The sequence below is a fragment of the Balearica regulorum genome, chromosome 17, assembly GCF_011004875.1.
Source record: "Balearica regulorum gibbericeps isolate bBalReg1 chromosome 17, bBalReg1.pri, whole genome shotgun sequence".
Classification (NCBI taxonomy): Eukaryota; Metazoa; Chordata; class Aves; order Gruiformes; family Gruidae; genus Balearica; species Balearica regulorum.
The window spans coordinates 4,081,041-4,103,074 of record NC_046200.1 but is presented as its reverse complement, the minus strand read 5'-3'; the positions used below and the strand labels follow the sequence as shown (position 1 = coordinate 4,103,074).

At 38.6% G+C, this 22,034-nt stretch overlaps 2 protein-coding genes across 4 annotated transcripts in view; both read right to left on the bottom strand.

Moving 5' to 3' along the window:
• Nucleotides 1–3,205, bottom strand: part of DNAH10 (dynein axonemal heavy chain 10) — a 56,668-nt gene extending 53,463 nt beyond the window's left edge. The window contains exons 1-3 of the mRNA XM_075769953.1: nt 2,980–3,205; nt 1,338–1,456; nt 418–523 (exon numbers count right to left, since the gene is read on the bottom strand). Of these exons, the coding sequence (XP_075626068.1) occupies nt 418–523; nt 1,338–1,456; nt 2,980–3,205 (451 nt within the window). The remainder of the gene's footprint in view (nt 1–417; nt 524–1,337; nt 1,457–2,979) is intronic.
• A 297-nt stretch (nt 3,206–3,502) lies between these two features.
• On the bottom strand, nt 3,503–21,865 carry ATP6V0A2 (ATPase H+ transporting V0 subunit a2). 3 transcript variants are annotated; one of them, XM_075769943.1, is made up of 20 exons: nt 21,597–21,865; nt 20,163–20,241; nt 18,641–18,738; nt 17,727–17,864; nt 17,112–17,212; nt 16,233–16,359; nt 15,358–15,440; nt 14,915–15,008; nt 14,382–14,594; nt 13,563–13,713; nt 12,672–12,811; nt 11,566–11,723; nt 9,848–9,938; nt 9,440–9,558; nt 8,767–8,977; nt 8,107–8,226; nt 7,748–7,867; nt 6,409–6,526; nt 5,664–5,835; nt 3,503–4,751 (listed from the first exon to the last, which is right to left on the bottom strand). In XM_075769943.1, exons 1-20 carry the CDS (start codon nt 21,711–21,713, stop codon nt 4,649–4,651), a joined length of 2,553 nt encoding a protein of 850 aa, XP_075626058.1. In that variant the 5' UTR covers nt 21,714–21,865; the 3' UTR covers nt 3,503–4,648. The 3 variants fall into 3 exon arrangements, with proteins under 3 accessions (XP_075626058.1, XP_075626060.1, XP_075626059.1); XM_075769945.1 differs by having other exon boundaries at nt 21,751–21,865; XM_075769944.1 differs by lacking the exon at nt 21,597–21,865 and adding an exon at nt 21,539–21,591.
• Between the last annotated feature and the right edge of the window lie 169 nt (nt 21,866–22,034).

The window sequence follows — 22,034 nt, the reverse complement described above, 5'->3', positions numbered from 1 at the left end:
AAAGTATGAACTAGCAGAATAACACATGCTGCTGTTGTGTATCGGAATTTGAGTCAGGTCAAGAATTCTGATACCCTAGTTGTGCTTATTACCACCTTATGGTCTAGTTTTCACATATGGCTCCTCATCCTCAAAACACTTTACACAGTTCTAGCAGCTGTAGTAATTAAACCTTCTTAGTTCCTTAGTGTAGCATGAAAGCTGCACCCTTGCTGGTAAAATGCAGAAGATAGGTAACTTCCCATAAATTTCATATGAAGAGCATTCCTGATTCCTGGTTCTACTCTGCGAGTATCACAGTTAATTAAGCTGGATATGCAGTATCCTGAATCCCAGTCACTATCACCTTTTCTCAATGTGAAGTACTGATTAATGCAGACTGAAAACTCCGAGCCTGCAGTTATTCAGGGCACATACCTTTGGTGTCTCTCAGAAAATACACAGTAAAATCTGACACAAATTCTTGAGGAATTTCATCAAGAGCTACATAGAAACACACTTTGTCAACTTTCCCTTCTTGTAGCTGAAACAGAAAACAGAAAGGAAGCATGACTATTACCCTTTGCTGCCACGTTTCTTAACAGGAAGAAAATGTTTGCCTGCTGTGAGCAATAGGACAGAATCACTAGTTTAACTCCATTATCTTCACATTGCTGTCCAAGTAAATTACTAACATAAATGAAATGTTAAAAAATCACTCAGCCAACAGTAAAAATCATCAGCTTTGGAAACAATGTTGATTTCCAGACCAACAGGACTAAAAGCATTAGTGCCTGAAACATAAGAAACCAGAAAGCACTTAAATGCCCGGCCCCCCGTCCGTTCCTGAGAATGTGCAAGCACCTACTCCCCTTCCACCTGCATCTCAGTCATAAACCAAGTTTAGTTAGAAACCCCAGACTCCATCCTGACCATCTAATTAGGTGAAAGACTTGAGGTACAAAAGCCTTTGTTCACTGTTCCTTATGTGCTCCTCCCATGGTGTCTTTACCTAGCAATTATTCTAAATGTAACTTTGCTTTTACAAGCAACTCTGGGAATAGCTAATGTGGTACCTGAAAAACCTTCTGCTGTGTTTTCTCACCAAAAGTCAGCTTTTTGCAAAGTAAATTACCTTTGCAATGTCTTGTCAGTCAATGTCAGAGGCTGTGGCAGACACCACAGGCCACTGGTTTTGAATTGAAATTCCTGTTCTCATAAAATGTTCTGTTCTGCTGTGAGTACCTGCTCTGCACTGTACCTCCTTAATTTGCCTACCAGTTTTACTGAAACATTTGCATCAGCAAGCCAGCATCTTCATATCCACAAAAGAACAGACTGATATACAACACACTTACCTGTGGTATGTGTTCCATACTGGCAGCTGTAAATCTTTGTTCCAGTTTACTCAATTCAGACCCACTAGAGAGAGTTGATACGTGACCTGACACACTTTCATTGTCTGTAGATTTCATCCCTGAGAAATAGCACAAGGGAACTCAAAAAACAGCTATGCCATGCATGCAAACTTTATTCCATACTGTCTTTTCGAAGGTGCACCATATCTTCTTCCCCTTTCAGCACAGACTTCTGGACACTTAAAAGAAGTGGAAAAGGCATAGCTGCAAGCCCAGCTGGAAAGGTCATGCCTTTGCTGATATTATTATCAAGCAATAATAATTCTCCCTGTCTTACTGCTTTTGAGCATTAATCTCCAGCATTGCAATTGCCTTCATCCAGAGGCGCAGAGTGGGAATTTAGATTGTATCACTCCTTTAGTCTACTTACATCCACACCAGGCTTTAGCACTTAATTTTCGTGGTCGTATCTTTTTGCCCAGGATGAAAAATATTCTTTAATGGGTATAAAATACCAGGCCATGACTCTGCTTCTGCAAGTAACTGTTTCAGAAGCTTGTGGGAGTGACACAGATACTGACAGCACAGATGAGAACTGAATCTCTGAGCCACAGAAAAGTATTGCTCTCTTCTGACACCCTTTCTATCATTTTTCCTTTATTTTCTCCCAATTTTTTTGTGAAAGTCTTCTCTGCAATACTGTGGTTAAAGTATTGGACCAATTTTAACTCTTTACAGGACCACTTTTATTCTCAGTAAACTACATCAGAATAAAGAGAAGAGCTCGCATGTCTGAAGGAGAATGAATTAATTCCTACTAAAGGGAACATATCCATTCTATGTATTTTAATAAAATTAATCTGTAACAATCTCAGGCAGTAAAAGATATCATAAAGGCTGGATGGAAGATCTGTGTGTGAGGGTTGATTTTGTTCCTCCCAGTCAGTTTCTTTATTTCCATCTGTTTGGAAAAGATGAAAGAGCCAAACTAGGATAGCTTTCTTTCAAAGGAACAACCTGAGGCAGAAGCTCTTGAGAAAACATTAATTACCCACGCTGCCCAGGACACTATCCACAAAATCAGATCTACTTTCCAGGGAAAAGAAGCTGTCAGTGTTACAGATGCTAGTGAATCTGCTCAAGAGAGCCATGTTAGCCAGTCACACTTAGCTCCCGTGGCACTATGGCCTGCAGCAACGACACTTTGGCCACCCAAATCACCTACTTCCTTCCAACACCACAGAGGAGGCTGTTTCAGTCGACTGCTCAGGAAATGTGTTATCTGGGCCTTCCTCCTGCTGCTCATCTGCAAACTCGGCTGTGTCACCTGCGTCTGCACACACACAAAATGGCAGCAAAGCATTATATAACCACTCTGTAGTGGGGATGGTGCAAATCCCAGCAAGGTGCAACCAGAGAGGAGAAAGATCAGGGAAATGGGTGGGATAGAAGGAGTTCAGGACTAGACACAGCCTAAGGGAGGGAGAGGCAGGGCAATGGGGCTAAAACTCAGGAGATGGGACAAATTGAGGGGTGAGGGGTAAGAAACAGGGAGTTGGGGAGGGAAGGACAGAGTGAAGGGGCTCAGTGCCAGGCAGTGCCCTGAGGCGGGCTCGGCAGGCCAGGGCAGCGGCGGCCTCACCCGCTGCCTCCTCCCACCGCTCGGCCCGCAGCAGCAGCAGCGTTGTGCCTGCTGCACTCTCGTTGTCCCGCTCCCCATCGCCACGGTCGAAAAATCGCAGCACAGTCCGTGCCTCCTCGCCATCTCCGCGGTTCAGCAGCTCTTCGAAAGGCGCGGGATCGGTCAGCTGCAGGACGGCGAGCACTCGGTCCCGCAGCCACCGCACACGCACATCGTCCAGGCTCATGGCGGCAACCCCAGGGGCCCTCCCGACGCCTCCCGGTGGTCACGGCAACAGCCCGGGGAGGAGCGACGGCTGCGGCCCGCCCGCCTCAGGAGGCCACTGCCCGCCCAACGCCCGCCTCGCGCGGCTGCTTTCCCGCCGCCTCTCTCCGGCGTTGTTTTACTTCAGCACCGAGCCCGCCCCGGGGGGACACGGGGGAGCTCTGGGGCACAGGGGACACCGGGGAACGGGCAGGGCTGTCCCGCTCCTGCGCTGCCAGGTGTAGGGGAAGGGCTACGTACAAACATAAGGGCCCGCTCGGAACAGCGCAAACGAGGTTTTATTTGGAATTAGTTCGAAACAAGTGCAAAATTTAACTTATGCTGTTCTTATGGCACAGATGTTAAAACATTATGGTAATATCCCCATTTTTACACGGATACAAAAAAATAATACGACTCCTTTCCACCTATTCGGTATAAACTTTGGTTCAATAACATAAGGTAAATAACACTATGTATGTCCTTAGAGCCACACGTAAACACGCACCGAGGCCAATTCTTCAGTCACCGTGCAAGAATTACTCCTAGGAGTAGAAACTCTGCATGTGACCACACTGTAGAAGTAGAACCCGGGATAGAAAGTTCTAGCAAGCAGCTTGATTCTTTTGAGTCCTCACCCTGACAGTGCAAGACTTTTTCCTAGGTTTTTACCCATCCAGCTAACCCAAAGGGATGGGCTGCACCCAGCTCGCTTTGCGGAACAAAACATAGCAGAAGGCTCCTCACGACAGGGAAATAAGAGGGCTAATAACTTCCAGTCTCCACTTCTAATCCTGCCTTCTTCCACAGCATTAAATATCACTGTGGGTTCTGAAAGATTAATGTAATAACTCTGGGCAGAACTCAGAATAAACAGTTAACATTTTCGGTGCAATTTTAAATGTGGCCAAAAAAAAGAGCATGTTGCATTGTTATGTATAAATTCAACATTTCATAATCCTTCTGGAATAGATACAGAAAACATACATTGCTTCTGTTGCATTGCTGAATTGTTCCCAAAGTGCATGAGAGGGTAGCTTGCTTAAGTATGTGGTTAGTAATGAATGTTTAATATGATGAAAAGTCTTTCCAATAACTTAAATGTAATCATTCAAGAAAATAAGCAGCCTCAGAAAAAAAAAGCCTACACTGGTTTTAGGACAAGCAGTAACAACTTTTTTTTAAGAATAAAATTAATTTACAACATTAGTTTATCAAGAAAAATGTACATTTTATATCAATATACTTTACAAGATGCTCCAGATCTGCTATGTATTTCTATGGGAGGTATGTATTAGAATTATTTGGCTGCATTGTAAGGCAATCAGTGAAAAACACTTTGTCCTACAAGAAACCATTCATAGGTGAGATCCAATCACATGATTTTTGCAGACAATTCCAAACATTTCTGCTGACAGCAACCAAACTATGCCGCGTCATCTTTATTAAAATGTAAAGAAATGTGCTTAAAAGAGAAAGGCGTAAACTTGTATCCTCCACCAGAGTAGAATTTGTTCTGAAATTCCACCCTGAAACGAGACAAAAAAAAAAAAACAGTATCTGTGTGTTAATCCAAAATGATCGGTTGTCAAGGGATAGAGCTGTGCAACACAAGAGGTAGAACAAAAGTAATCCTAATCCCATCACTTACGCTTTCTGTGTGGCTATTTAACCTTCCTCTCACAGACCCAGTCAAATTTCATGTTTCTCAAGAGACCCAAAAACACACTGACATTGGGCTGTAATGGCTTATTTCTCACTTCCCTCTGATTAATTTGTTTTGGAGTTAGTTGCAGTTAATTGTTTTGCAAATATACAATACCAGGAGGACACCACTCAGTAATGCATGTAGCTCTGCCTCATGTTTGTATACTATATGTCTGCCTTTTACTGTAAATTTCATCAGGTTTCAAACTAAATATTCTCTGAATCCACTCCAATGTGCAGAGCTGGTGATATTAAGACTTAGAAAGGACTGAAATACTTAAGGGTTGGCAGCCCCCCCTTTAGGATGAGTTTTGCTTACTGATACAAATATTTTGTTGAACCAAATAAAATAGACTGAAGCGATTCAGTGATCTAACCAGACTGAAATTAAAAATACTTATCCACATAAGTATAGTGGATCATCTACATTATGAAAAGCTGCAATACTATAAATCAAATGTACTCATAGTTTGCACCAAAATCAACTCTGAACGTGGTAGAGGTCAATATGCATCATAAATCAATATAATATTTGAATTTACTCAAAATATTCCAGAGGAACAATTACATTCAACTAACAAGCCATTTATTTAATATGATTAGATACATCTATTACAGTAGCTGTTGAATTCTACACTTTTCTTTTTGATAAGGCATCTAATATTTTGACACAAAAATTCCTCTTAAACAAGCCAGTATACGCTAAAGCGGTGTAAAGAAAAAAATTAACTTACCAGTGAAGTCGTATAGCATGGAGAAAAGCAGAGAGCCCTTCCATGACCAAAAGAATAAAAACTGTTAGCACAGCAAAAAAGGCTAGAACTGGGACTAGCAGTAAGACACCATATGTTGCATCCACACGAAGACCCACTCTCATCACCATTTGCCATAGAACTTCCGATAACTCTATTAAAAAAAAAAATTAATGTTGATACTGCACACATTCACCCAGTGAGACACTAAGACCTGTACTCTAGCTTAAACAGTATTACAGGATCTGCTGAACATGGCAACTATCAGCAGTCCCCCACCCCAGTAGTTGCTCGCCCCCCCCCCCCAAAAAAAAAAATTAAAGGTACATCTCAGCTTCATAGTAAGATCTACTGATAGCAATATTTTACACTGTGACACCATGACTTCAGCAAGTGCCTAAATACCTGCCAAACTGGTCAATCAATGGGAAACAGGAAATGATACTGTGACTACTGATACACTAATGGGTGAGGTAACACTGTGCTCAGATAATCAGCCTCTTTACAATACAGAGCAATCAGTGAAGAAAAGGACTAGAATCCAAACGATAACTCACAATCTTAGTTTGGGGGCTTCCCATAGATCATTATTAAACAGGGAATTTTTTTAAATTAAAAGATAATTTCATAGTAGTATCACTTCAACAGGCTAGCCTCCCTCAAACCAGCATTAAAAATCAAGACAGATGAAAACAACCAAACAAAAAAAACCCCAAACCCCACTTACGTGCATGAGCAAGACTTAATGCCCAGAGTCTCAGATACGAGGCTGTATTAGAAATACATCCTAGACAGTATTCAATGGTATGAATTGCTTGATTCATAAAAACATCTGCAAAATTAAACTAAAATAGAAAAATACATTTGTATCCATTTAAACAACATAGTACAGCATGAGAGAACAAAAAACATTCATCTGCAAATCTTAATATATATGGAATAAAAATTCCATTAATGGGTAATACATTGATTTCATATCAAGTAAAAAAAAAATCTGCTATGTTTAAGATCCTTACTACAGAGACAACATTAAAAAAAAATCAGATGCTACAGTTTTCTAGTTAGTTTTCCCAATTACTTTGTAGATAGATAAAAATGAATGCAATTTATATTTTACAACAGGAATATGATCTAATACTTGAAAACTTAAGTAATAAAACCAGCCAGGGTTATAATTCCCACTCTATTGAAGTTGTAAGTTTACAATGTCAATTTTTGCATCTTTAAAAGCAGGATTAGTTATTAGTAATGTCAGTGATAGAAAAATAACTACAGTAATACTGTAAACTCTAAATACACACTTGTTGCTAACAAAGAGTTCCAAGACTAATATTACTACAAGTTCCAACACTTACTTTGCATGGAACTATGACATAATTTTATTTAAGCAAGCAATTCTTTTATTTTTATATAGAAGCAGCAAGAGTGTACTACCCCAGTAAAGCAAGCACCATACATAGTCAGCACACTGGGAAACTGAAGCAATTTTTTGTGTCTCAATTCACATGAAATCAATGGAATCAGTCAAGGCCTTTAAAAATTTGCCCAAACTAAAGAGCAGCAATATCTGGGGACTAGGAATGCCGCCCATGTCTCCCAACCCCCACCAGCAATAATCCTCATCACACGATGTAATTTGCAGACATAAAGAGACTTTTGTCTGGATGAAAAGCCAAGATTAATTAACAGGAAGCTAGGCAGTCATCCTCTTGTCTTAGCTTTAAGAATCCATAAAACCACACAAAACCCAGGATTTTTAATCCCACTCTTCAATTTAATAAAACCTGTAGTCTTAGATGCAAAGTCTATAGATGCAAATAAAGCACTCTTCCTGTTCTCCACTACAGATCGATTGTGGTTTACTCTGGCAATCTGAATATATCAAGAAATAACAATAAATAGCAACAAATAAAAGTGAATTGCATTCAGGCATCAAGGTCTTTGTAAAGGCTCAGCTCATTATCTTGAAAACTCCCAGGGACTCAGTGTACAGGTTATCTTCTTGATTTGCCACTTCTAATTTGCTTTTAAAGACATACAAACTACAGATTAAGGAAAAACATTACCTCCTCTGCATCGCCCTCTCTGTGCCCACTGTCTGAATGACTGCTTCCTTCTTCTACATCATGACATCTCAGCAGGGAAAGTTCTTCTTCACTTTCTTTTCGAATTAGCTTGTAGCCACTCTACAAAATGGAAACGTATCATGGCTTCAAGCAGGCTGCCAGTGCCATTTTTAAAATTTATTTAAAGTAGTCACAGGTAAAGGCAAAAAGAAAGCTAGAGGAACAAAGTACTATTATGTGTTACAGTCAAAAACTTTCCAAGCTGAGTAGAACTATCTAGTAAGAACATTACTCTATATGCAATAGAACAGCAGGTGAATTCTTCTGTACTGAAAAAATGTGTCTCTCTCCATACTTACCCTGTACATTCTAATGCCTTGGCCTCCACTGTGCAACCAATATAAATAAAGTGGTTTACCAAAAAGCATTACAGGAACAGAGAGGAAAGCAATACTAAGTAAAAACCTCTGCAGAGCAACCTGTTTGAGGGGGAAAAAAAAAATTAGATTAGATCACAAAATCAAAAGGAAGAAAAGCCTTCCCATTTTCCTTTAAAGGCCTGTTTGAGCATAAGAAGACTACTACTGATTTCAGTGGGCATGTACTCCAAATTGAACTTGCACGTAAGTATTTTACTTAATTAGGCCCTTAAATTGGGTTACAGATGCCCACCATCTTCAGGACTGGGTTCTAGATTAAGGCATTGCTGATACTCAGTTTAGTAAGATTATTTACAACACATAGAAAAGCATCAAAGTTATAAACATGAGACTCTGATCTCTGGCCTTAATTTTAACCTGGGAGATTTTGTTCTAGAATTGGGTATTTTCACAAGTCACTGCGTAAAGTCTTACAACCAATTAAAAAGAAAATATGTTATTTAATCATAATGTTTATTCTATTTCCCTGTAGTCTGATGCATTCTCCTCCCTAGGGGAACACTCAACCATCGGGCTGGTAAAGTGCTACCTGCATAGGGAGCAACAGGATCTTCAGAAGCTTGTAAGAACACTACTAACCTGTCCGGTGTAGAAGACCTCTGTTTCACCACCAGGAAACAGGAACATGTTAATAAATTGAATCAGAATACTAGGAGCAGATGTAGAGTCCTCTGCAGAGTATGCTAACCATTTAAAGAAGATCATAAACACAAGGTAGCCAAAAATGCACATCATGAATAAAAGTTCAGGAAGAAAAACCAAATAAATATTATACTTCTTCTTGAAATGCCTAAAAGATAAAAATGGGGGGAAAAAAAAAAAAACTTTTACAAAGAAAGATCAAGATAATACATGGCCCAAACATGTTTTCAATGTAACAGAACAGTACCCAGCACTTCTAAAGAGCAAGACTGAAATTAGAATCCAGAACTCATTTCTTCATATTCAGTGAAATTTTAATCAAGTATTTCAGTGGAAATCAAGACCATAAGAGGCTTGTATTTCTATTTAGCAACAAGTGAAATAAAGTTGACTTATTAATCGATGTCTTCAGATTTTTTTTTGCATAATACTGATCCATCATCTTATGTATGTGACAGAAAACCTCTTTTTTTAAGAACAATTTTCACAATTACTGTTATTCTGTGTTTAAAAAAAAATGTTATGTTTTCCCTTACCAGATTAACTGTTATAATTCAAGACTTGACAAAAAGCCTATAATGTTAATATTATCTTAACTTCTTGTACTTACAAGTGGTTAAATACCCCCAATACAACTCCAAAGGTCATGTGAGTTACTCCAAAAATCACAGACATTTTCATTTTGAAAGAATTTAAAAAACTGAGACGATTGCTTGCCAAATTCCAGATCTGAAGAAGACAAAAATCAACATTAAAGAACAGTATAATAGAAGAAATAAAATATTACCCTTTCACTACTGAAGACCAGAATTCTACCTCAAACGTGGATCATAACTGAAATACGAGTTTAATTAAAATAGTTAAATCTTTGACTCATTAAGGGAAAAGCTCTTTTTGAATGGAAAACGCAAGCAGAAATTTATACCATAGTATGTTTACCTTCCTAATACACATACCAAAATATAATTTACAAATGACTGATCGTCACAAATGGATAATTTAAAAGCATAAAACTAACCGGATCAATTCCAAAGGGATAAGCTCCATTGTATACACCAGTAACATTTGGATCCAGTGTCAAAAATTGGTTAGACTTCAGATCCTCAGGACTGCAGAGAAAGAAAAACACAATCAGACCTGACATTATTTAAAGAGTGACAACATAAACTTTCAGTTCTGCAGGACACTATTCCCGCTTTCTTTTCTGACTAGATCACCCACTGTCAGTCTTTAAAAGAAGAATAAAAGGATTTCTAAGCACAAAAAGCCTGGCTAATAAAAACAGTAACAAAATAAATAAAAAAACAGTTCCAGAAACTCACAATCCAGGCTTAATTTGCACTAACTATCTTTGAAAGGAAATTTTCTGGATTTTATTACTCACTTCCCCAGAATGAAAAGTTTCATTTAAAAAGCTCACAGTTTGCTTTTACGTAAAATTCATTAACAAACGCCCAAAGAATAATTAATATCTTTTTTCCCTTTTGCATTTGGATGAGTTTCCACTTTAACTTCATACAGGTTTTAATTAACACAGCACTCACAACCTGTTCACATTTTAAACAGTCAGTGGTTTTGAGACTACTATTTTAAGCCACTTCCTGTTTTTGAGGCAAAACAAGATGCAAGCTGTGAACGTTTAAATACCAAAGGGGCTATGACACCTCAAAACAATAAGGATAACCCACTTTGTCACAAAGTAGGTTTGAAAATTCACATAGCCTACTTTTTTTACTTTTTTTTTTAATCAAGAAAAGCTGTGCAGAGACTTTGCTAGGTAATTTATTTATTTCATTCATTGTTAGTTTCTTTACAGTAGATGCTAATACTGCTTGGCTATTCATTCCAGAAGCATGACCTAGGACAAATTTTTCCAAAACAAGACCTGTGTATTCTATTCCTCTCAAAATCTGATTGATATATATATTTATTCAAAAATCTCTCCTGGAAAACACAGTAATTGGAGGCAAACTAAAACATTAGCATAATGGCAAACTATAACACAGGAGGCAGTGGGCTTTTTATGAATAAAAAGAATACACGACAAGACAGAGTCATAGTGCTTTCTGTTAGGATTTTACAATACTACTGAAGTCTCCAGCCGTTCATATGAACGCCTTTGTGAGAGCACAAAAAAAGATGCAAAACATACCTAAGAAGGTTTAAACACGGAATAAAGCCTAGAAATATCACTTCATAAAATTAGGTGCAAGTTCTTATTACCAATAAAAAGATATTATGCCAGCTGCAGTTTTTAATCACTAAAAGTTATTAGTTAGCATATAGCAGTAGGTTATTGCAACAGAATTTGTTCTGGAAGACTGTCATCTATACCAAATGATAAAATTCTAGAAAATGATCCAGGTAACTGAGGACATGTAAATCCAGTAAAGCAGCACTGATAAATACGAGATTAACCTGATTGACTGAATTAAATATAATCAAACTTCAATAGTGGTTTTGCAAGAAATTGTGTTCTCTGTGGATTTCCCAGGTTAAGCTAATTAGCAGGTTTTTTTGTTTTTAAATAACTATTATTGCCTTTTTTATTCTAAGTGTGGCTGTATCGGCCCTTTACACACTAGCACTTACTGCCTTAACAACTAGATTTTGCTAGATTTCATTACATTTACTTACTACTTTCACTAAAAGGATGGTTAAAATGGGTGAGCAAAGGGGTTAAACTGTTGCAGGAAGTATGTTTTTGGTTTAATGGTATAGAGGCATGCTACTCACCGCCAAACCTTCTGTTCAAACATTGCTGAAACATTCCATCCAGAACCAAATATATTCAATGACTTTGAAAAACAGTCATTATAGATCAATCCAGTGTATACAGAAAAGAGACCCATTAATAAAATAACATATCGGCCTTCAAATAACATTTTCATTATCTGTGAGTATTGGAAAAAAAGAAAAAAATAAAGAACATCATCTGCTATGTAAATAATCATTATCTACACATTTCTAAGAGAAATACATTTTTGGTCAAAGACTTCTAAAAACTCTTTTGGATAGTCTTAAAGGAATATGAAGAAACCTAAGGCCAATCAAGATGTAGCACAGAGAATTTTGCTTTAATCAGATGACTATGCAATTTAGAAATGTCGGTCACCAAATGGGTGCAATTCATCTTCCTCCATTCACAGCTTTATGCAAGTGATTTATATGCAAAGGTTTATATGCATTAGGAAATAAAGCAAAGAGCAAGAAGCATATTCTGAAAGACGATTGTGGTTTAAATTGGATGCAGAGATTTGAAGTCTCCATGTAAGCTCCCATGACACAAACTGAGACTTTTCTCATTGGTAACATTACACTAATGAATAGTCTTTAAGTCACATTTCCTCCCCAAGACTAATTTGCAGCCATTCTTAATTACATATCATTCTAATGAGAGATGCAGGTATTCCTGCATTCCAATCCCATATCATTAAAAAATTAGTTAAAATTAAGTTTAATAAATTTCAGACTACAACTCCTTTTCAGAAACAATAAAAGGAGATGGAATTTGAAAAATCATTTTCTCCTCATGTTAGTCACTGTAACCACATTCTGTAAAACACACACATCACTAAGCCACCCTAGTAGAAGGAAAGACAAGCCCAACATCATCAACTAGTTTTTGCCAGTCTTTCATTCCAACTTGATTATTTCTGCCCTTTGAAAAAAGTGAAGTTTCTAAGATATCACAGTATTCTCACAGAATATAGCAACTGCAACAAAAGAAAAAAAACAGTCTAATAACATGTGCAATAAACAGTACTTTTCAGAAACACAGTAACTAGTCAATTGAAGCTATCTTGCTGGATGGGGAGTAAGTTATTTGTAATTCCTTTTACCTCATCTTGTGACCTTTGTAATCTAGGGTGTTTTTCATACAGTATTGTCAGGAGTGCAAATATGAACATTAGTAGACCGTGCCCGAAGTCTCCAAACATAACCGCAAACAAGAAGGGAAAAGTGATGATGGTATAGAGAGCTGAAATGACAACATAACAGACTTCAGGCACACAGCACAGTAGATGATATTGCTATCTGAATTATGCCAAAGCAATTCAACTACTTGAATCTCCCAAACAATTTTCAGCTTTACGTTTGAAAGACTTTTCACCTCTTGCTGATAGACCTTTCCCCCACACTATACATTTAACTCAGTTTAAAGCTTGCATATGTATATCCCTTAGTAATGACAACTCCACAGTTGAGCAATAGCCAACAATTCTGAGGATAATAAAACGCAAGCAAACAGTTCTTCCTCTGTGACTATTTCGGCTCTGTACTCTAACAGACATTCTCCTGTACAGCATGACATAGGCAACGTAGCTGCAAAAAATACATAAGGACGTTAAACTGGGCTATACAACAAGCTAGATTTTTTTCAAGTGATGAACTCCACACTTCAGTAAAATCAATAGCCGTTACCAAAGTTTTCTTTTTCCCCCTTGAATATCTTATTTAATCCAAGGTAAAGCATATCAAGAAACATTATACAGCTATTATCAGTATCTTTAATGCTAAAATAACTCAGCAAAATAAAATCCCATCTTACTGCTTGGAGCACCATTTCTACTTTTGATGAGCTACTGAAATTTAAAAACAGCTACTAACAAGCAATATGGTTGTCACTGTTTTGCCTTTACTAGTGTCCAATTTAGCAAGGTCTTTAAACATGTAACGAGGCAAGCAGTAACAACAGCACAGCTTGCAGGTCAGATTTCAGAAGGACCAACCTGGATTAACTTCCCCATAGTTTCCAACTCCATAAGCATCAACGATGTTCTGGAACCCTGAGGTGAATTTATTGGTACGTATCAAAGTTGGAGGAGGTTGTGTTGTTGGGATGGTATTCATGAATGAAGAAATTGTAGCTCCACTCTTCCTCTAATTGCAGACAGAAAGAAGATATGTTTACATAAAAACTCAGTTGATCCTTAATCTAATCAAAGTGAAACCATTTTCTCTATCAGGAGTTTCACTGATCCTTGAAACTTCCCTAAATTAAGCCCCAAGTTTACCCTTTGTACCTTCTTAGAAAAAATTACAATAATCTGTTCCTCTAAAAACATTAATCATGTGATGCATTCTAATCCTTACTTTATATGAAATACCAAATGAGAATCATCAGTCAATATTATAGAACAAGTATTTGTTAGTAAAAATTCCCTCTTGTAAAACAAAAAGATGGAGCTGCACTCAACTAACACAAGGGAATTAGCACCTTCTACTTGACTGACTGCAAATAGTATTGTGAGCCCAGTCAGACTTTGGCCCAAGACAGAAGTTGTTCTTATTCAGGAAAAAGCAAAAAAAAAGGAAAAAAAAGAAAAAAAGAAAAAACCGCCAAACACACCTATCAACCAACAACAAAGAACCAACACAACACTAAATAAAGGTTCTGCTGACAAAGAAGTTGTTTCATATGAGTTCATAGAGACCCAGACCTGCCTCTGCCTACTTTTAGCCTATTTTAAATAATTATTTTCTTTCCTTAGCTGTATAGTTAGTTCAAGACAAAAGTTTTAACATCAGTGAGCATTCAGCTGACTTACTGAACCTTCCTCCAAGGCATGGCGCAAATTCTGCAGATCAGCCACTGGACACCAAACCTCAGCAATTAAACATTTATTTGTGACATCAAAACTGCACAGGTTGAGTACATGATAAATGGCTTTCATCTTCTTCACTTGGATAACCCATGTATAGATGGATTCAGATGCTTTACACAAGACTTGGCGTAAATAATCCTCAGTTTTATGCAGCACCTTTGTCCAAGAAAAAAACCAAAAAGATTTCATTGAAAATGTAACAGTGGTTATGCTAACCACAGTAAGAGTACCTAGTATTTGTCCAGTGCTAGATCACATTTGTAGGAGGGCACGCAACCACTGGCTAAAACAGAAGGCAATGCCAAGTGCCCTGAAGTTTAATAGACACATGCAACACAAAACCAGGGACGTGATGTACAGTCGTGTTCTGATCCAAAGTATTTTAGAAATGTAACTATGTGTTTAATGCTGTGATTCATAAAATGATTTCCTATGGTGCAATAACTACAGCAAAGGGAACACCGTTATTTACTCACAGTATGAAGATCCTGAATACAAACATTTAGTCCCTCAACAACTGCCTTGCGCTCCTCCGTGGTATTTGGATAGGGATACACATGACAGTGATAGCTACAGAAAAACAGAAGTTTGTGTTAAACAACCAAACTAAACCAAAACAAATCACCCAACCCCATGCCCTAGACAAATCTGCAACAAACCATTTAAGAACCATGGAACAGATTCAACTGAGAGAGACAGTATTTTGCCTGTACTTAATAAGGACTGCACATAAAATGACTCATACATTTATTTGTATGTTGCATAATTATAAAGCTAGATGCAAATGGGGGGAGGAACAAATTTAACTTCAAAAACCTTGCCTAAAAATCAGCACTTACAAGGAAGGGTAGCAGGAGGAAAATTAACAAGAAAATAACCCAAGTATAAAGAAATTATATATATCAGTTTTGCTTCTTACCAGTCACAAATCTTCTTGACTTTCTGGCCAATTTGTTCACCCCAGTAGGACACTAAAAAAACAAACCATTTTGTGGTTTCGCCCTAAAAAAAAAAAGTTAAGTTGATGAAGCTTATTTTTAACCAAATCTTCCACTATAATTATAGAGCAAAATAACAAGTTTAAATAATTAGAAAAAGCTGTGTTGGTAGCATTAGCCTTCCAATATTTTAGTGAAGATCAAAAAATAAAATTCAAGTGTGCCAATGTATCTCTCTTTTTTTGTATATTAGAGAAAAAGAGTTTTCAGGGAAAATGAAAGAGATATTATATTTTATCACCTCAGAATTATCAGTAACAAAAAAGGTCTTAAAAAATTAAAATGTTACAAATTAGAACCAAAGCAAAATTTGGAAGTGACAGATTAGGCAGCCATAATTGCTGATTTACATAAAGTGAATTTTATAAGTTCAGAGGAAAAACCTTCATAGAAGACCAACTGTACTGCAACCTTTTTTTTTCCTTAACTACTGAATGAACAAATAAAATGACTATTAAAAGGTAATGCACTGTATGGACCTAGTTAATAAATATCCAAGCAGCCAGTTATGCCACGTATTTTGATCAAGGTAGCCAATCATAAAGCCACTACTATTCCACAGTAAAATTCTGCACTCATCAAGGTGAACCACAATAAATAAATTGCCACTCCTATAATTATGGTAGCATCAAGATCTCTAATTTTGAAGTCTTAAAAGTTCTGATACTTTAAAATAGTTTCCCCTCCGAGGGCACTGGGAAATCATTTACATTCACTGCAGACCTGAGCAGCAATTCTTCCAAGTCTTATGAAAAGTATGGAACAAAATAAACTGATAGTTACAATGTTTACTCACTGTATCTGGATCTTCCAGGCATTCATCCAACTCTGCGTACGTAAGAATAGTATATCCTTTACAGACTCTCCACAGCATTTTTTCAAATGCTTCAACTTTTGCTATGTTAACTAAGCCAGATATGAAGCTATGAAAAAAGAAAAAAATTGAAAAATAAGCTAAAATCCACCAGAAAAAACCCAAAACCCCAACAAACCACCTCAAAGAGTACATCAGCACTCAGGATCAGAGTGTCACAATACTTTAACGTGTGCCATCCCTACAGAAGGAAGCATCTCCCTAAACAGGAAGTTACTCTTATATAAAATAGAGAGACAATTTCTATTTGGAAAACAGACTGTAGGCCTCAGCACACAACTAGAATTATATTTGACTTTATTTCTGTGATAGTAAGGTTCTTCATTTTTTCTTGCTAAGATACGCTCTCATAATGGCGTTGCAGAGAGCAGTATCCATACATCATTTTAAAGGCAAGTAGGCAATACCATTCATAATATTACATTTACAACTGACACTGCCAGGTGATTAAAACACTGTGTGTTTATCCTAGAAAAAACAAGAGTTTGAACAGTAGAAGTAAGTACTGGTTTACAGCACTTAGAGATTTTCCTTAACACACATACTTGGTTTGATGGAATTTTTGTAACAGTTTTTTTGGTGCTGTCCTACTTCTCTCTTCAAGTAATCCAATTTTGTTACAAAGGTACATTTGGGCCAGACTTCTACCTTGTCTAAAACTGTTTGGCTCACCTGAAATCACTAGAATCACGCTAGATTCCATCTTTTAAGCAAAGAGCCCATTATTCACAGCAGCTCATCAAGCAGTTTTGAAACAGCACACGCTGACAACCTGCCACAGGCAGAGTGAACCATACCTACCCCAGCTTGGCACCCAGTCTGTGCATACAGTTGTAATCCACTAATGGCTCACTTTCCACAGATGGAAATTCTTCATAATTTGCATGTAAATGGGATTCGTACTAGCAAAAATAAGAAAGATCATTCACAGCTTTCAGAAAAAAAAATGTATTTTCATTCATTATCCTAGTGAAGAAAAGCTAATTAAGTAAATTATTTCAATAAAAATATAAAATCCTTTCAATTCAGACAACGGAAAAATCTTGGAATCTCAGGTGCACTGCTCTTAGCAAATACAGTCAGTGTTGCAAAGGTTACATAAATTTCTTAGCACAATTTATGCATCAAAATAACACAAATACACCCTCACTTCCAGCTGGCATCAGCAGTAACATTCAAACAATTCAACAGAGAAATCACAAAGCTCCTCTAAGTTCAGGGCTGCATTTTGCTTTGTATATGCACAGCCTAGCGCAAAAGGTTGCCAGCCAGGTTCTCTAGGTACCGAACACAAATAATAAAGAACAACATACAATGCTGTAAAAGCCTGACACAGAGTCATGCACTTAACTAGAACTACTAACAGTATGCAGCAAAAATGCCACATGACACACAATCCTCAAACATAAGCAGTACCTCAGCTGTTCTCCTGACAAATCTTTGCGTGACCTCTAACATGCACGTGTATTCTGTCAGTTCAAGCAGGTTTTTTCTCAACTTTTCTTTGTTTTTAGTTACTTCCCTCAATTCTGTCTCCAGCTTCTGCAACTGTTCCTAAGACACGGAGAAAAAAAGAGACATAGAATCAGTTACACTCTTTTGGAAATCAGGGGAAGATTAATTTTAAGCATATATTAATTGCTGCTATGATGGGAGTTTCCCGATTTCTTAATTAACTTAAGCTCCATAGGTTTTATTCCTCAGTCTTCCAAAGATTGCTTTTTGTTGAGTTGATCCTCCACTGGCATCTGTTAAGTCTGCTGTTCTGACCCTAATTTGTGTCCAAGCTAAGTAATGCAGACTTGGAATTAGAACTTCAGATAGTACAGGTGCAAGACACTTATCTATGCTATTAACAGAATTACAGCAAAACAATGTCATTCAAAATTATATCTGCATTTTACAAGCTTCTACTTCTAACGCAATACCAGAAAAGGCATTCAGAGAAAATAGCACCATGTTTTGCTAAACAAAGAGCCTTAGGTAAGTCCCAAAGCAATAAATGAGGCTGAAGGACTACATCTACAGATGACAATTTGCCTGGAATAGCATAATATGCCAATCCATCAAAATAAAACAGATGACTACAAGTTAGCTTTGACCCTTTCACAGCAATTTTGTGTTAGTATCAAATCCTCACTGGCAGTATTTGAAGTAACACTGGCAGAAAGAAAAAAAAAATGGACAAAGACGAAAGCAAAGGCTTCTGCTCCCCCTGCCACACCCCTATAATTTAAGTCATAAATAGTAAGATAGCAAGTAATTAAGTTTGAAATAAAGTTCCAAGACCCAGAGCTACACCTTTGGCATCTGTGGTATGGAAAAGTTACCTGGATTTCTAAAATGTGTTTCAGCAAGGGGGCAGGAGGAGCAACATCTCCTTCAGGAAGTGGAATATCCGCTTTTTTAATTTCTTGTACTAAATATCCTGGAGTGAGAAGAAAAACGGAATCAGAAAGGAAACAGTATTGCCTTATACTTCCTAGAATGCTGCATAGTTGACCTTCAGCTGTTATTCATGGTGCTGATCACACTGCAGCATCAGGCCCTAGCTATTTTATTCATTTATTTTAGCGACAACACACACACAAGTCTTAAAAAAAAAAGGGGGGGGGGGCTTATGGAGTGCTAGGAGTAAAATACACAGAACATTTCTGTCTTGGAAGTTTGCAGAAGTAAGCTATCTTCAGAGTCCTCTGACTGAAATTTTCCAACCACAAGTACTTTTTAAGAAGCGTTTTAACATTTCATAGTATCTCTTTGTTGCTGCAAGGTATCACTTTCTGCTAATCACGCCATCTGCCAAAAATTGATGTTGTGCTCATTGACCCATGTTTGGAATAAAGAGCATTCAAACAAGGCAGCTTAAGCAACCTTGACAACAAATGCAACTCACACTGGGCAGGGAGATTGCTGAAATAGCTACTGGGATGGTTTGGCATGACCAGCACATGCCTCTGATGAGATTCCAATAAAAAGAATCCTTCAATGGTAACTTTTCCTCGGGATACATTGAAAAAATCTGCATCTTGGTCGTAAGGCTCTGCATACCCTTCTCTATTCATTAACTACCATGTGAATAAAATTATTATTAACTTGAGATATTTTTGAGGGTGCTTGCAAGTTCAACAGCATTGAATCACATAACATGAAAAGCAGGGTTTATCTTATAGTCAAGGAAATACCCAGAGTAAAGCTTCCATTCCCCTAGCAGTGTTTTAAGCAGTTAATACAAAAATAGTCTCAACTATTTATCAGCAACACATTAGCAACTCTTCTTCACCTCTGCACTTAAACACCCCCAACCTATATTTAGCACATATATGTTGTGGTGTAAGTGAATTTTACAGCTCACAAAACCAAGAAACCGAGATCAGTGGTAAAACACTGGAACAGGCCGCCCAGAGAGGTTGTGGAATCTCCATATTCAAAATCCCACCAGAGTACTGGACAATCGGCTCTAGCTGCCCTTGCTTGAGCTGGAGGTTGTGACTAAGTGATCTCCAGAGGTCCTTTCCAACCTAAACGATTCTGTGATATGCTCAAAACTGCTGCAGCATATCAACACAAATTAAGGAATGTATTTGTATGTTCTGACCCAATTTAGTGCTACAGTCAAGTCATCTCTGGCTCCAAAAAACTACCTAAAGACTCTACATACGAATGTATGCCTGTGTATTTCTTCAAACATATGAAAGTTTGATAAGATTCTACAGCATTCAGATCATACAAGACTGCGAAGATTAAAAAAAAAATCTGTAGCTGAAACCTCCACTGCAGTTCCACTCTAACCACTAGTAAACTTTAATAATAGCACAGATGAGAAAGGGCAGACATGAAAGGACAGCTCACCAAGTATTCTTTCCATTTCTTCACACTTCTTTACTTCATTCACAAATTTTCTCTGAAATACACTTACATTTGGGTTAAGCTGAAGGAGAAGGACAAAATGCTTATTAGGTGTTTAAAACAGCAACCACCCCTAAAAAACCACAGCTATTTCTGTGACTTCATGGAGACAGTTTTGCATGTATTCTACACGTTCTCTTTCTACAAAGTGCTATTTGGCTAAGAAAGTATGAGAACCTAAAAAGATTACAAAGTCTTAAAACAGGAAGGTTGGTTTTATTAAAGTAGGATTATCAATGCCTTTTCCCAGTTTTACTCAAATAAAAAAATAACTAGATCTACTGAGGAAACCATTCCTAACCTTATTTCTACAGTTTTAAAATACTGCTTAATGACTTCAAATTAACAAACAAATCTTTCTACTTTTTTTTTTTTTGTGATGGATTTGAAATTTATTTGAAATGTTAAGTTTTGAAAGAATCTTTTTATGTATATCCCCATAATATGAGCCCGCAACATCTCTGACTACTTATTTAGCTTTTAAATCAGAACAACTAATACGTTATTTCTGGAATAAACAGTGTGTCAGATACCTGAAATGGCATCAAAATGTTAAACATAATACCTAAGTAATGATTCTTACAGATTTGTCTCCTACCTGCCGTATTTACTAACTAGCTGTTAATTTAAGTTCTCCCAGCTTTCCTTGCAAAGATTTTGCAACCTACACTTCTGAAGAATACTTGGAAGAAATTCCAAAGTCTCAGTCAGCAAGCAAAAATCATATAATTATGATGAGACAGTGCAGAAACAAGGTTAATTATTATCCAACCCAATTTTATGTCAGTCAGGCATGTAGGTTCTCTCCAAGGTGAATTGCTCCTCCAGGAACAGATATATTTTACAAACCAGCAGTCCGTGATGCTTAAGAAACAAGCCTACAAAACGGCTAAGATGTTTCTATCGATCTGTCAACGGGGTGGGCATATCCATTAGCTGTGCACGTACACTCAGACTAAAGTTAGTGTAGCTTCAGGTGGGGAATGGGCTCTCCCACGGGATCCAACTGCGAAAAAAACCCTCAAGTTTAAGCTACTTCTGTGAGAAAGGCAGGATACAGTCACCCCCAAACACCCCTCTGTAGAGTCTCGGGGAGGCTGGGGCTCCACACCGACTTTCTATCGCCCAATCTGGCTTTCACGCGAACGCGATATAGGTATTAACCATACATCTGCAAGTCAGAGTCAGGGAAAGAAGGGCGGGAAGCGGTCCTATCGCACTATCGGAATGACACCTACAGCTTCCCGACGGCAACCGTTCTGCCCGGCTCGGCCCTCCCTTTGTCGCGCACCCGCCGGGCCCCCTCGGGGTTCTTTCACCTCCCTCGTTCTCCCCGAAAGCCCCGCCGGGCCTCCGGGCCCCGTCGCGGCTACTCACGTCTCGGAACTCGGCCAAGCCACGCTCGCCCACCTCACTGAGGCACTCGTAGGCCGAGCCGCTCTGGAGGAAGAGCTGCGCCAGGCACATGGGCTCGCCGCGGAACAACGAGCCCATGGCGGGCCGCGGGACGGAGGGCAGCGGCGGGGCTCACCGAGACGGGCACCGAGGCGGCGCGGTGCGGTGTCCGGCTGGAGCCCGCGGTTCGGCGGCCATGGCGGAGCGTTCCAGCCCGCCGCCGGCAGCGCGGCCAGCTGCTTCCGGGAGGCGGGGCCGTGCCAACCGGCGGCGAACGCGGAGCACGGCGGCGGCGCAGGACGAGCGAGCTCCGGGGCCCTCGGTGCGTGTTCCGCGGCCGGGGCCGGAAGACTCGTTAGCCTGGCACCCCCTGCCTCGAGCCCTGCCTCATCGGCAGCTCCTTCCGGGGAGCACCTCACG